At 43.2% G+C, this 15,697-nt stretch overlaps 1 protein-coding gene across 1 annotated transcript in view; it reads right to left on the reverse strand.

Moving 5' to 3' along the window:
- The window catches only part of meis1 (Meis homeobox 1), a 107,370-nt gene that overhangs the window by 20,211 nt on the left and 71,462 nt on the right, over positions 1-15,697 (reverse strand). Inside the window, exon 9 of the mRNA XM_023327563.1 lies at positions 11,621-11,697. Within this exon, the coding sequence (XP_023183331.1) occupies positions 11,621-11,697 (77 nt within the window). The remainder of the gene's footprint in view (positions 1-11,620; positions 11,698-15,697) is intronic.

Below are 15,697 nucleotides of genomic sequence, written 5' to 3' on the forward strand. Positions count from 1 at the left end.
GTTTGTTTCAGATTTGTTGCACCTGAATTTCCCCTTTATAGGACAATAAAGGCTTTTTCTATTCTATTCTTGTAAAGTGGACTGAAAATGCTTTCCTTTTCTACTGTGGGTTGCCTATATGTTCCAGCTCTTTTACTACGCTACCCCGAAATAAAACCAAATGCAAAAAATTCTTTTAAGAAGTCTCTTAATTAGAAATCATCGTGAGTATAGACGCACAAAACCATTTTTGTAGAGGAACGCTAACACACCATCCTCACTGTAAAACATGGTGGTGGCAGCATTATGCCATAATGGGAGCTGGTAGGAGAATCATTAGATCTAAATCCAGAGCATTTCTGAAAAAAGAAAAAGTAGAGAAAGCTGCCAAATCCTGCAGAGGTTCACCTTCTGACAGAATGATAGATGTGAACATAAAGTCAGAATTACAATCCAATAGTTTAGGTCAAAGCAAAGTTTGGACCTAAATTAACTGAAAAACTGGAAAAAGGTTGATTTTGAAAAGATCTAGAGGTAGAAAGCTGGTGGAGACGTACCCCAAGCTACAACTGGAGCCAAAGGTGACTCAACAAAACTTTCACTGGGCTTCTTTGCATGCATTCACTGCTTATTTGTGTCTGCGAGTCTCTTTGCCGCGGCGTAAGCGTCGATGTTCTCCTTGCTGTTGCTTTCCTGTGCTGTAAAACCTCCCAAAAATGATGCCTACCTGCGTTTTTCCTTATCTCCACTTAATCCCCCTTGGAAATGTGCGAAAACAAAATGCATTATCGGCTAATGAATACGTTTTCTTCCCCGGTCTGTATCAATCAAACCGTGCCCACCTTGGCTGAGCGTCCCGAGGGCATTTGTGGAAAACCTGAGCGCAAGATAAGAACCACTGGTTATGAGGAATTTTAAGCTTTCAGCTTAGATGCGGATTTGGTAGAGGGAGAAAAAAAAAAAGGCTGCAACTATTCATTAGCAAACCATATTTAGCACTGAGTCAAAAGATTACGCACCGTCCCTAATTTGTCTGCACAGCTTTCAGCAAGTACAAACACCTACATGCCTTGTTACAGACGAACAACACGGCTGCGTGCTTTTGCTTGTCGGAAAGTTTTCCTCATTCTCACCCCCCCTCCCACCGCAAACCACCTCTCAGGACTTTTTGGCCCAATCGCAGTGCCTTGCTAAAGTATTCACAGCCAATCACAAATCGAATGGAGCTAATTTGGATTTTATGCATGAGATCAACTCAAAACAGTAGATAATTGTAGAGGAAGCTTGATGAAAATCGAATGCTTTTCAGGATTTGTTTACAACTAATAATAACTGTGGAGTTGTATTCGGCACACTTCACCTTTATGTCCCTCAATAAAATTCAGCGCTTTAAGGATTTGTAATTATATGTTTGGGTTTTGGAACAAACCGTACGGCGCTGCGGGTCAAACATCTGAGACTCCTACTCCAAAACACGCAACGCATTGCTCAGCCCGCTGTCCTGCCCGCCGCCTATAGAAAGCGTCAGTTTGCATCAGTTCTCTGAGAAAAAAAAAAACAAAAAAGGTGCGGCCAAGTGCTCATTACCTCTGCATTAGGCTGTGAAGGATGCAAAAACACACGCCCGGAGGTTTAAAACCATATGGACGGAGAAACGCCTGAGAGGTTCGTTTAGAGTGAGGTCATTTAGGAGTCAGAGGACAAAGACGGAGCGCCGTGAGACTGCACCTCATATGTTATGAGACAAGAGGCCTGTGTTTGGAGTCAGCACAACTTGCAAGCCTTTCTTGGCAGGCGAACGCGTCCTGAACCATCTCCAAACGCATTCGGCAGCTATGCGGCGACACACCCACGGACGCCGACGCACACAAACACGGCGAGTGCATGGAGGGGCTTTTTCAGCTTCTAATAACATGAGGTGGATTTACAGGGTCACATATGGAGGGAGGGGGGAAAAACTCAGGAGAAACTGTGTGAAGTTCAACTGGAGCTTCGGACCGTAAACAGACACGGGGTCGCTTAATCTCCATTCCTTCTCCCACATAAAATGCAGGCATGTATGTGTGTGCAAGGTAGAGACAGTGTTCCTGTTGCTCCACTACCTAAAGAGCCCAGTGTCCATTAAAAGGGCCATGAATCCACCACTAAAACTGGTTTTACAGAGTGGAGCAGCAGGCCGGCAAAGCCGCTCACACAGCCTGGAGAGGAGCTCGGTCTGTTTATGTGCGTGTCCATGGCAACCAGGTGCCTCACAGAGTCAAACAGAGGAAATATTTGCCACTTGAAAACCGCACGTGAACTCAGTGACTCTCACAGGAGCTGGTTCTGCAGCAACTACTGACATCTGAATGGGACGTGCCAAAAGACGACATTCAGAAACACAGACAGCGAGAGGCGCATGAAACTCAGACAGGCGCAAAAATAACGATGGCAAAAAAAATAAATAAATAAATAAAAAGGATAAAGACAGAGATTTAGACATTTGAAAGGAGATGCAGTGGTCAAATCTGACTCCAGCTCCTCTTTCTGAGTGAAGCAAATTTACTCCCCTAGCCATTAGGGAGGTGAAATGGCATTGAATTATGTAGGAAGGGTAAAGAATGGTAGAACAAGGAGGGAGGCACAGTGTAGACTAGCGTGTGGAGGGTAAAGTGAAATATAGTAGGGTATGGTATGGAAGATAAAGTAGGGTAGACATCAAAATAAGGTAGGTTAAGGTAGGACAGAGAGGGCAAAGTAGAATATAAAAGGATAAGGAATGTAGGGCAGGATATGAAAAAGGTGGCAAAATGGGGTTGTGTAGGGTAGAGTGGAATAGGATGGGGATGTTTTAGAGGTTAAAAGAGAATTTCACTATGCAAAGAACTCAACTAGAAGCATGAACATTACCCTAACCAGTGTCTGGTTTCCTGCTTCTCCTTTGTTGCTTCAAAATAAGAGCTAAAAGCAAAAGTCCCAAACTAAGTCTGGGCTTAACACAACCAAATAGGATTCAGGCTTCATCTTTGTCCCTGCTTCATTTCTGGCACATTGTGCCACTGTTGAACTCAGCCACCTTTGTCCATCAATACTGGAGAGAGAAAGGGATGGCTGGAAGCCTGGTGCTGGTCAGAAACAAGCGCCGCTGTCGGCTCCCCGACCGCAGCGGACCCAGCCTGTGTCCTCTAGCCTTCGGGCTTGGATCGAACCGTTGGTGTGGCTCTCACCGTGGATGCACAGCACACGCTGAGAATGCATGTGGAGCTCTGTTCCATTTGAGCCACTTTGGGGGTGAGTGTTACATATGTATCACCTTATTTACAGTGCGAGAGGTTGTCAACTATAAATATAAATACGCTTAGTTACAAAATGAATCTGTTACACGTCTCTTCAGTTTCCAAATAGAAAAAAATAAAAAGGATATCTGGTGGAGAGCGGTTACACACACAGGCTGTGTTGCTGACGGGGTTTTGCGACGGGCACTGCTGCAAACGGACTGGGTGACCTAAATCCCGCTCCATACTGCCCGTGTCATATCCTGCCACTGCGCGTGTCACTTCCCCCAGCAGCTCGCAGCAGCTTTCACCATGGGGGATCCTCACTGCTGCTCAGAAACAAGTGAAGGTAGCTTTTTTTTTTTTTTTGGACAGCAAATATCCACTGTCAGCAGACTGAAAGCAAAAAATGTATCGTTATTTTTTTCCCCCCACATGCTCACTAGCTTGGCATGGGCCGTGCAAACACAGCAATATTTTATTGAAAAATCGACACAGCCCAAGCGTCATATTATGTCTTTTTACAGTAGCAGCGAGTAAGATTTTGACATAATAGCTTAAGCGGAGGCTTGGAGGGGGCCACATTTCACCAGAAAGCCAACCGAAGCAAGTGATTTATGTCGGAAACACCCGTAATTTATTAGTAGAAAATGAATGTCATCCCTACATCCAGTCTTTGTCTTTACTTTGGTGCTACAAAACACTTTGCCGTTTGGCCCCTTTTCACAGCAAACGTCAACGTGAGAACGCCCGACGGACGGACGGCGGAGAGTACGACGGCGACCGTGTGGGTTTCCACACAGACCGTGGCATTCGCATTCTGTCACCCTTTCATGTTTTGGAACTAGCCCCTCCTCCCATCCCCACTATAAAAGGAGGCTGAAAAGCAAAGGAGAGGAGTGGGAAGAAAAGAAGAGGGAATAATAAAAAATAAGAAAAAAAGACAGAGCGAGGGGCGAATGAAGAGAAATGCAGGTTTGGCCTCGGGCGGCGGGCTGTGATGTAAGAGAAACACGGGGAGGAGAGGGGGAGAAAGAGGAGGAGGAGGAGGGATGGCATTCGGTGGAGTGGGTGCATCTTTTGCATGTGTGTAAGGTTGTGCACCGACACACCAACCACGCGGATTTCTGTTGACACAATACAGTAAAGATCGGGTTTGTGTCGGCACAGGCTGAAGATTCCCGTAAAGGGCTATTGCTAGCAACTGAGAGATTCCGATATCGTTTTTGAAATTGTTCATGCATCTTAAGCCTGCACTGGGAAACCGAGGGTGAGGTCATATCTGAAGTGTGTGTGTGTGTCTGCTGTAATGTCAGAGAGTTTCAGAGTGAAGCAACCTGACGGAGCAAAGTGTACGAAACAGGCTTCGGGGCATGGGTTGAAACTTGGCCTGCTAATTCTAAAACACACACACACACACACCCCAGAAGAGTTTCTGCGAACAAGTTCCAGCATCTACCTTTCTCTGGCCTGTCAACATACCGAGCCTCACAACTCGTCTCACTGTACCCGTTTTCCTCTCTTTCTCTTACGTTTCACTGTTTCATTATTTACCACTTGGACCTGGATTATTTAGTCTTATTCATGGCAATAACCGACACTGTAGGCTATCCGAAGCGACAGCACTCATACTGGGGATAGTTTATGAGCCCCTGTCTGATTTAATCAGTAAATCTGATTATTTAATCATTTAATATGAAGGCAAAACCAAACGTACTTGGCAACACAATGTTTGTAGACAAGAAGTCTGTAAGGAGGAACCAGAACATCCAGAAGCCCAGCAGCATATGCATTTTTTATAGGGTTTTACAAACAAAATATTGATATAAGTGACAAATATAAGCAAATAAATCGGTTTCCTTCCACAAAACTCGAGCCATCAACTTAGCCGTCAAGATCGTTTGATATTCTGAGCATTAAATAACAGCAATCACATAAAATATCAGATATTGAGCGTGTTTGTTGTTGTCAGGAGAGAGAACAAAATGAAAACACTTTCTGTATTTATATATGTCTGCAGGCATAAGTAGAGTTGTATTTCGTCCCCTTCCTAAAATAATGGCACACGTCAGTTTTTGCCAAAGTGTGTGTAATTTTTTTTTTGTTTGTTTGTGTTTTTGCTGAAACATGTTTTGGAAAGGAAGAGGTTGTGATTTATTTTTTGCCAAAATCACTCAAGCCATTCTTTTGGGAAGGTGATGATATGCATTCTCATAGGGTTTACTAACAAAGTGATAAAAATAAATAGATAAATAGGTTTCTTTCCATAAGTTTAAGTCTTTTTCAAAAAAATTGGAAGTCCTTTCACCAACTTTTTGTTCTTTTTCTAAACATCTTTTGACGTACTGAGCATTATGTAATAGAAATGACCTAAACTATCAGGATGTGGGAGAGGTTTGTTAAGCATAAAATGAAATCCAAACACTTTCTGCCTTCCTACCATGCCAATAAGAATAAAACTTGTCTTTTCTGCTTAGCGAATGATGAATGTTCAAAATGTATTTCTTTACTTCCCAACACAAACTTCCAGCACGTACTCAAAAGTTATTATTACTCTTCTCTTTTTTTTTGTTTTGACAAAAATCTACCACTAGAATCTCAAAGATGGCGCCTCCAAATTCCAATCTAACCCATAAAGCCGTACAGGAAGGTTTTTAAATGGGCTCCTATGTTCATTTTAGAAGAGCTAAACTCAAATTTTCCACATTCTTGTTTCCTCCACCTTTATCTGTGTCTGCTCTGTTCCTCTGCCTCCCCCGCTCGGCTCTGTTTTGTGTCGACCCCATGCTTTCAGAAACCCGATAAGCAGCAGATGCACTTGTGCCGCGCCACGCCCTCTTCGGCTGCATCACCGTTCGTCCAGCCAGCTCCTTCTGAATCCTCTCCTCCAAACTCTCTCTCTCTCCCTCTCTGTCCAGGCTTTTAAGACGTTCGTAAAAGGAGGTCTTATTGACAAAACAATTGCTCGGCGGGGCTTAAACACTGCCTTTAAAGGGGTATTATTAAATTGCAGGCAGGAAGGAGAGGGGCAGCCAACAAGGGAAACCTGATGACCTGCGCATCGATTTTTACATCACCGGAGCGTTAGGAGAACTTAGCGCAGAGATACTGACTGCTGCCACAGAGAGACGTTTTATATGATGCACATTGAGCTTTTAGCTGCTGCCTGTATTTAGTGCTGCATAATTGCGTTGTGTTGTTCTGAAACACTTTGATAAAGTGGCTGCAGAGAGATACGCGTGCAGATACGCCCGAGTCCGCGCAGGTCAGCATTAGTTTTATCTTCCAAACAAATGTGCACGTTCTCACGATACCTTATCTTCGTGAGCCTGTGCTGCTTGTGGTTCGCCGTGATGAAGACTTTTTCTTCCTGCTGAGGTGTGATCAATGGCCAGAGGTGGGTAGTAACCACGTACATCAACTCGGTTACATTTACTAGAGCAAGTTTTGGAGAAAAATGTACTTTTGATTGAGCATTTTCGCTATGAAGTATCGCTCCTTTGTCTTGAGTGAAATTTCTGGATACTCGACCCACCGAGTAACTTCGCTGAATGGAAAATGAAAACGTTTTAGCCAAAAATTGACCAGACAAAGTCGCAGACCTGCGGAATTTGTTAAAGTTTCGTAAACTTTACATTGCATGAGAAAATGATTTGGAAAAATGGTCGTTTTCTCTGTTTTTACCTTCACAGTCTGTCAGAATAAATGACTCTCCCCCCGTTTTGTCTCCTGACTGACAGTATTCGAGCTGAATTTTGACTCATGAATACTTTTGCATGTTTATTGTATGCATCTGACAGGAAAGTGTACGTCAGACTCACTGCAACTCGCTAAGGGGTACATAAGTCCACTTGTATACTGATGACTTTATAATCTACTGCTCAAAGACCTTGAAGCATCACTAAGTATCTTCCTCTAATCACTAAGGATTTTTCATTGATGCCACATTCATCATCATCTCATAGGAAAGCTCAGAATCTTGGTACTAATAATAAGAAGAAATCAATCAGTTCTTGTATGTGTCCACGTGGGTCTAAGGACATTTGTGCTTGGACAGCGCCCCTGTCCACCAAGTGTATCTGTAACTTTCCTCATCCGTGTGTGTGTGTGTGTGTGTGTGCATCTCCATTTGGGCCTTCCTTCGTTTCAATTCTCTTTCTACTCTGCACGAATCTCTCTCCATTCAAATTGAGATTCCCTGGTGCAGCGTACTTCTGCCAATAATTCATGAGTGATCTGCGGCCCCTTGCCGGCCTTTAGCATTTTTATTTAATCTCGCCGAGCCCCACCACGTGCTCGCTCATCAATAATGCACGGAGACATGTGTGTTAACACATCCGCGGTGCGTGAGAGAGAAAAAGAGCAAGAGGAGAGAGTTACACGAGTGTGCAGCAGCAAGACGCTGTGTGATGAAGCACATGACGATGGAGAAAATCTGTGCGCGCGCGCCGGCGTTGTGTCGCTCTACCACGTGACGGGGCGTGCGTTTCCGTCCGTGCGCGCAGTCGTACACTTTTCATCTTTAAACCCTCCTCTGCTGGGACGACATAAACACGGACGACCCCGCCGCGCCTCTGTGGTCGTTTGACCACAGAGGCACGAATTAAACTCAAATGGTTTTCGAGCAACTCGAAGCAACACTCCCGCTAAGCGCTCCGTGCCCTCTGAAGTTGCGGAGAGGATTCGGTGGAAACTGACAACGATTGCGCACCGTGCATGTGTGTGGATGTGTGTGGGGGTGTGTGTGTGCATTGTGTGTGTGTGTGCGTCTGAATTTGATCACGTCTACGTGCGAACGAGTGTGTTTTTCCAATAGCCGCTGACAAACAGAATCACATCTAGGGAAATTGACTTCACTAAATCAGTGGGTCAGGAGGTAACATCACTAGGGGTTGCTATGGAGACACCCAATGACGGGGCTTCCCATCCAGCGCAACAACACGCCAGTGAAATGGCAGTTCCCCTAACATAACCGCCCTCTGTCTTTCTCTCTCTCTCTCTCTCCATCACTCCGTCATTGTCCATCTTTTATTTTTCCATTTCTTCCCCACCTCTCTCTCTTCTTCTAATCGTTCTCTTCCTGCTTTTATCTCTTTCTCCTCATTTTCTTTGTATTTCTTTTAATTCTCAGTTGTCCTTTCAAGCCGCGACTTGCGGCTCGCTTGCTCAGACAACCGAACCATGCATGGAAATCTGCCTGTGGACAAATACCCCCCCCCCACACACACACACGCATGTGGACACACTTGTATATATCGAAATGTGAGGGGGCAGCGGGATCCCAGCATGCAGGGTTTAACAGTTAATACCCCTTAGATTAACCACCCCCGGTTCCTCTCTCTCTCACACACACACACACGACATCTTCCACAAACCAAGATTAGCCACCTACGATTTGCACAGTGTGTGTGGTGGCCTTGCTTTCTCCCTCTCTCTCTCTCTCTCTCACTCACTCACACACACAAACCTTCAGGGTTTGTTGCCGTACCCGTACAGAAAACAAAACAAACACACACTCAAGGTAAGGAGACCAAGCTACAGTTCATGTGACTGTGTACGTCTATCTGTCTCTTGCACACACACGCACAACATCACAGCTGTAAGAAGTGATCCCCTCCCTTGGATTTTAAAGGTGGTGGGGTTGGGGGGGGTCACGTGATTTGAGAACCTCTACAGGATTCCCTTTGGTCAGAAGGCTGTGTGTGTGTGTGTGTGTGTGCGTGTTTGTGTGTGTGTGTAGGGGTGTGTGCGTGTGTGTGTGTGTGTGTGTTTGTGTTGGGTATAATCCTCCACAGACTGATCCATCATACCCTAATCTAACGTCTCTGAGGTCTCAGACCGAACAATGGCTGGGAATAATGTTAACATCATTAGACGGCTGGTAATGGGGGAGTTATCAGGCCTGATCTTTTCCCCTCCTTCTTGTCCTTATCTCACGCTGTTTTTTTTTTTTTTTTTTTTTGCTCTTCATCTATTTTTCACTCTTGCTAGGCCTCTCATCGCTTTCTTCTCGCCTCTCCTCCGCTCGTTTTTATGCCCGCACCTCGCAAGGCGCTTTCAAGGATTATTTTAAGGGCTGCGCAGATCAAACGCGCTCTGCCAGGGCCGTGCCTCGGCTACCCGGGCTTCAGCCCCTTTAATTAGACACGGCTAATAACGCTAAGCATGTGCTGATAGCTATCTCACTGATAAGACTGGCCGCGCGAGGACATAGGGCCCCTTTCTACCTTTAACAGTGTTACCTAAGGTTAAAACGGATAGTTAGCAACCTTATTTTATGAGCCTGGCCAGTCACACTTGTTTGCAATTAGCTGCCCAGTTGGCACTCGCAGAGCGGTAATTTGCAGAGGCAGGTTAGCAGCCAGGCTGTAGACTTCCAAGTGGGGCCCCCTTGTTAACAAGGATGACTTTAAAAGCTAAAGTTGTTCCAAAAATATTTGAAATGCTGGAGCTATGAGATCTTGTGATAGTGATTCATTTAAGCTCTGATGTAATGGGGAGTTAAAACTCTTGTTGCAAAGTAAGAAAGAAAGTAATTGTTCAGACGCAATGCTCAATTAATGAGCCCTGCTCTTTGGGCTGGGTGACAACCAGGGCCGTCACTAGGTTTAAAGGACAAGGGGGGGTTTAGCCCCCAGAATCTGAGCAAACACAACAAGAAGGTAGAAAATCTCTCAAACAAAAACTGAGAAGTTGCTTTTTTCAAACTAGTTTCCAGGGTAATGGAAAACTCACACTACAAAATATGACTGTGAACAGCTGATCAATATAACAAATGATTTCTTAGTAAATGTTGCCAAGATAAACATAATTATTTGTGGCATATTCTGGCCAAATTATACTGAATTTGCTGGCAGTTTTTTTTTTTTTAACAACAACTAAATAAAAATAAAAATAATAAACACCCAATTATTTAGAGGGGCTTAAAACAATTTTTCAGAGGCTTCAGCACCCTAAAATAGGCTTAATGACACCAGTCGTACCAACACAGAAAGCACTGAAGACGTTCCCAGAACTTTAAACGCATTTAAGTGTCAATATTTAATGTAGCCTGTCAAAAAAAGAAGAAATATAACTGGGTAACAGAAGAGATACAAACAATTTCTACACCCTAAGATCATATAGGCATGCATGAAATCAGCATCTGATTTGTATAGTCAATCTAAAATACATAAATTGCTCTCAATCTGTTGCCTCGCTTGTCACGTATTCTGTCTTCATGAAAAACACACATTCAGCAAATCTAAAGATGAGGAATTGATGCAGATTTTAAGGTTTTTAAAGTGTCGCATCTTTAACGTTTTCTGTTGCTTTTGATGCAGCATGAATTGTGTGCGTAGGTCGGGATGAAAGATGTGAAATTTACAGCAGTCATAAAGTAGGTCATGCCACCAGTTTCACTTTCAGTTTCGAGCATCTGGAATGCCATGGTGAGTTTTCATCAATGCAGAGTTTGTGTTTCAGAAGACCTGCATGATGCCAGCTGGTCATGGTTCAAATACTAGCAGTAGTGTAGTGACACAGACATATGGTGTAACGTGGCACGTGAGATCTGAGACGGTCGTTGCGAAGTATTCTGTAGAGTTCCATTAAGATTTTTCTAGACCGGTTATTAAATTGCAGTTTGTAAAACCCGTACCGGTAAAAACAAAGCTGTTTGTAAATCTTTGTAGATTTACAAATAGGATTTTAACGTTGCAGAAATCCTCCAAAGTAAAAAAAAAAAAAAAACAGTCATCTCATCTAGTGACCCCAACTTAATGTCTCATCTACCCCCATGAGCTGCATGTACTGCTAAAAAATGACTAAAGTCACTAAGTAGGACAACAAATCAAAGCAATTAGTATTTTTTGCTATTAAGAGTAAAACTAATCCTAGATTTTAACATTCTGCTTAAATATTGCAATCGACTTAAACAAAATAAGCCCAAAGATTAAAATGAACGTTAATTACAGTAAGGCTAAAAAAGAATCCATAAACCCTGAAATGAATGGGCCAAACACCTATAATTACCCTGTAAGCTACCACTTTTCAAGTGATCATCCTCATCTAACTTGCACATAATGAATGATGTTATTGGATTTTTTTTTTTAAAGATAGTTAATTTACATGGATGCTCATGTCGGGGCTGAGTTAAGCAGTTGCTTTTTGAGGAAAAAAGAGAGAGAGAGAGAGAGAGAGAGAGAGAAACCACTCCAGGCCATATCTCCTCACGTGGATTGATCTGGGTTGAGGAGGAATTCAGCAAGAGAGGGATGAAAAGTATGGGAGGAGGGGAGGCATTAATTCCAATCATTAAGAACTAGGATAGCCCCAGGCGGTCCCACCCCGAAAAAAATAAAAAACAAAAAAAAAATCGACTGCATGTAAACTCCGAAGCGACTTACCAGTTGTTCACTTGTAGGATGGTGAGTCCTGTGTCCTGCGCCAGCTGTTTCTTCTGTTCTTCTGAGGGGTAGGGATGCTGAGGGAGGAGAAAGACGACATGCATGAGAAGGATCTTTTTTTTTTTTTTTTTTAAATGACCACAAACTGATTGATGAAGCTTCTGGTTGAAGCGTCTGCCTTGATGTGAACAATCGCATGAGCAAAAAAAAAAAAAAAAAAAAAAAAACAAGGTAGAAATGAGACGTGTGTGTCCGTGTGTGTCTATATCTAGATTTATACTGTAAGTTGGTGTGAGTATGAGCGCATCAATAAGCTCTTCCTCCCTCCACACACACACAAATCATTAATTGAATATGAAATCTTGTAATTAATGGCAGCCAAAAAGGCAAGCCAATTAGAAAGTTAAGTGAAGTGGAGAACCAGCTCTGATAATTAGGTAGCCTCTTACACAAATATATTCGCATCGACGCCCCCCACCCCTTTCGCCCCGCTGCATATGTAATCAGTGAGATGAGAATACTGTATGTAGCATCAACCCAAAGGAATAAAGACAAGAGAAGATGGTTAACACTCACGTAACCCTTTGTCTTCACTCCCGCCGGTTATAGATCGTAACACTGATTTAACCGTTAAGTTTGCTCCTTAGATTGATACATTTTCACTGTGGCATATCGAATGCGTCCTTGGCTTTCTTTTATCCTCCATCTTAAAATGGGAAGAGGGGAATCCCTAGAAATACATAATACCTTCTCAGTGAGGCTTTTAATCCAGTTTAAGAGGTCTTTAAAGGGTTAAATAACTTCAGCTCAACAAATCCAAGCGAGCTCTTAATGCATTTAATAACGATTTTAGGAGATAGAGTTTGTGATTTTTCCAAATTCCAATGCACAAAATCTTGCAATATTAAAAGACCTCGATATTTAAAGGGTTTGTCTATTGAGGCGCAATAGAGTTCCTGTACCGTGATAAAATCTCCTAAAAAGTCTCACATTCCCGCACACAGAGAAGCTGCGTTTCCAGTATAAGTGTGCGCAAAACTTTAACATCGGTCGAAAAAAACGCAATTTTCACAATTGCGGTGTTTCCATTTAAATAAGAAATGCAGCTAAGATCACGTGAATGAGTTTGTTCACATGATAAATCGTTCAAAAGAAACATGCCAGGCCATCGTCCTCCACCCCGTTCCGGTCGTCCTCTCCGTCTTTAGTGGCAACATCCGGTTGCGACTCGTTTGAGGAGAAAAAAAACAAGTGTTTCCATTGCAGTTTTACGAAACACACTAATTTTGATACGGCCGAAACATCCCCTCAGCCTGGGGCAAAAATGTTTTAATCGAAAAACATGAGTTCTTTCAAAATTGACCTTTTTCCATTGAGCAAATTTCAATTGGCGCACTTTTAAAGACAATGGAAACGCAGCCATAGTCTTTCGCGAACGCTCTGGCATGGTCAGAGTCATAAAACTGGAACTAAATCAATCAACTTTAGGTTGCTGGCTTATTTTTGGATGCCAAAAGGAAACCTGGATGCATATTGTTGCATCCGATTGGTCAGTTAAACTGAGCCTGTTTCAAAGCGGCTTTACGAGTCGCCCCCACCACGAGCCAGCTGAGAACAGTTAACGCCGAGCCACCTGTTTATATATATAGCAGGCGGATGTGCACTGAAGGAGTGTGTGGAGTTACATTAGAGCGTGTGGCATCACGGCGGCTTGGAGTCTTTTTCATGCAGTACAATGTCCGGTTCATGAGTGAGACAAATCCGGGTCTGTGCCGTGAGCAGGCCATGAAAAGAGAAGAGGAGGGACGATGAAGAACAGCCAGGGGTGAACGAAGCAAAGTAATTTCACTACCAGTGTGTCTGAACACACTGGAAATGATTGTGTATCCATTTACATGAGATATGCTAGTAAAAAAAAAAAAAAAAAAAGAACGACCTTTTACTAACCACAGGGCTTGATTTAGTCAAACGTTTAGTTTTTATGAAACCAATAAATGTCACTGAAAAGCCTAGAAAAGACAAAAAAAAAAAGAAGCATAACTTCTGTTGCTGGCATTTATTACTTGCATCCCGAATTAGGGTGACCAACACTGACACCACACATGTGGCCGGTGTTAACAAAGCGACGGCCTCATGATAGTCAATCAGACAAGAAAAATCAGTCTGGCGCCAGCGTTTTCATTTTTTTTTATTACAGTTTTTCCAGCGCATAATGACCAGGATTGTGTTTAATGCTGAGCAAGGAGGAGAGAGCGTGAGAGGAGACTCATTTTTTTCTCTTTTCCCCCAGCATTTCCTTATCCATGTGATTGGTTGTGGGGAATGGAAACACAAGGAGGCTAATTTCATGCGCTAAGTTATAATTGCATTGTCGCCTCTGGCCAAATTTGTGTCCACTTCATCAACCGTTTTTTTTTTTCTTCTTCTGCGCTCCTCTGCTGGAAGTGTGTGCTTGCTCGAGATTACCCCGTTTATTGTGTAGGTTTGCGTACGTGTGCGCGTGTTCGAAGCTGATCAGATAATGTCAGATTTGCGAGGACCGCAAAATAAATTTGCGTGTAAAACGTTTACTGCATGAAACGTGACAGCGCTACCGTTTAGCCGCCAGTCTCATTTTGACGTAGCGACACGTCTACGAAAGCAGAGGTGTGTTACAAAGTCGGATGTTTGTCTATTTATCAGTTTATCTGTCAGTAGAACGTCATAAAAAACTAATAAGATTAATTTTACAAAATCTCTGTGGAAATGAGAAGTATCGGCGAACAAAGGATTCGTTAACTCTACCAATACAAGACGGGGCATTGTGGAGGTCCAAGTGCCCTCCTGGCTTACAAACGGGAATCACATAAATTCTCCGATGACATATTAATGTCAACAAATCATGTGAAAAAAGATGTCTTCAAAAATCTCCCTGATCAAACCTGATCAATGAGTCTATTCTGCGTGCCATGGAACTGAAGGCAGGAGTGTCTTCCTCGTGATACCGAAGGGGCTTCAGCCATGCCAGCGGCCACGGCTCAGCACAAGCATGTCCTTTCTCAATGCTCCCCTCGCCGTAGCTTCCAGGCATGCACACAAAACCTGATCCACAACCCTAGTCACACTCATATAATCAGGATTTCAGGCAGTGGGAAAATGGGGGGTTGGTTGGGCGAGTGTGACTTCGAGCGACGTCAAGAAGAGAAGAAGGGAGCCGATGTGAAGAGGAAGTTATTTTAAACTGGCTGGTAGGGCAGTAACAATACGTGAGCTCACGAGACGAGACGATGCATGACACTGAGTTCATGGGAAATACACAAGATCAGAATTTTGTAATATTTTTGTAAAAACATAAGGGCCCCCTGTTTTTCTCCCCTTTGTTAACTTCACAAACTGTATTTTAAGGACTCCGTAATCAGTATAAAAATTACACTCCAGCTTACACAAGTTAATATGACGCAGTTTCTTATGTTTGTTTTATTCTAAAATCGTCCTAATGCCAAAAACACACTGAAAACACTCCCCTTTCGGATCTTTAGAACAAAGCGCTTACCATTCTGGGATTGCATTTGAAAAAATCTCGGTGCATCGAAGAGTTATCCAGTTCAGAACCGGCTAACAGCTGTTAATGGCTAACGGTTGCTACTGAACAACGGTTAGCCAGAGGCAGCCAACAGCTGGTTGGGCCGAGCCAAATGAGGCGGCTGTTAATATTAATTCAATATTTGGTAGCGTGATCAACACGGACTGAACGGCTCTGTTCACTTCCTCTGCTGCCATTGCTAAAACTAAAAGCAGACTACAACACTAAAACAAGGCAGAAAATTGATTACATTGGTCACAACTTCTCCTTGCTGTGAAATCACAGGATTTCTGTGAAATTCAACCACAGAAATCCCACTTAATGGGGGAAAACTCAGACGCAGCACTGAAGGGAGATGAGAATCGAGCAGAATTACATAGGAAGGCAATGGCCAGGCTCTGTTTTTCTTGGATTTTGGCAGATTTTTATTCTCACTGCCTGTCAAGAACCAGGCTAATTTCAAAGTACTCCTTTTTAAAATTTATTTTAAGTCTCTTAGAAAACAGCACATAGCA

The sequence above is a fragment of the Xiphophorus maculatus genome, chromosome 22 (genome assembly GCF_002775205.1).
Source record: "Xiphophorus maculatus strain JP 163 A chromosome 22, X_maculatus-5.0-male, whole genome shotgun sequence".
Lineage (NCBI taxonomy): Eukaryota > Metazoa > Chordata > Actinopteri > Cyprinodontiformes > Poeciliidae > Xiphophorus > Xiphophorus maculatus.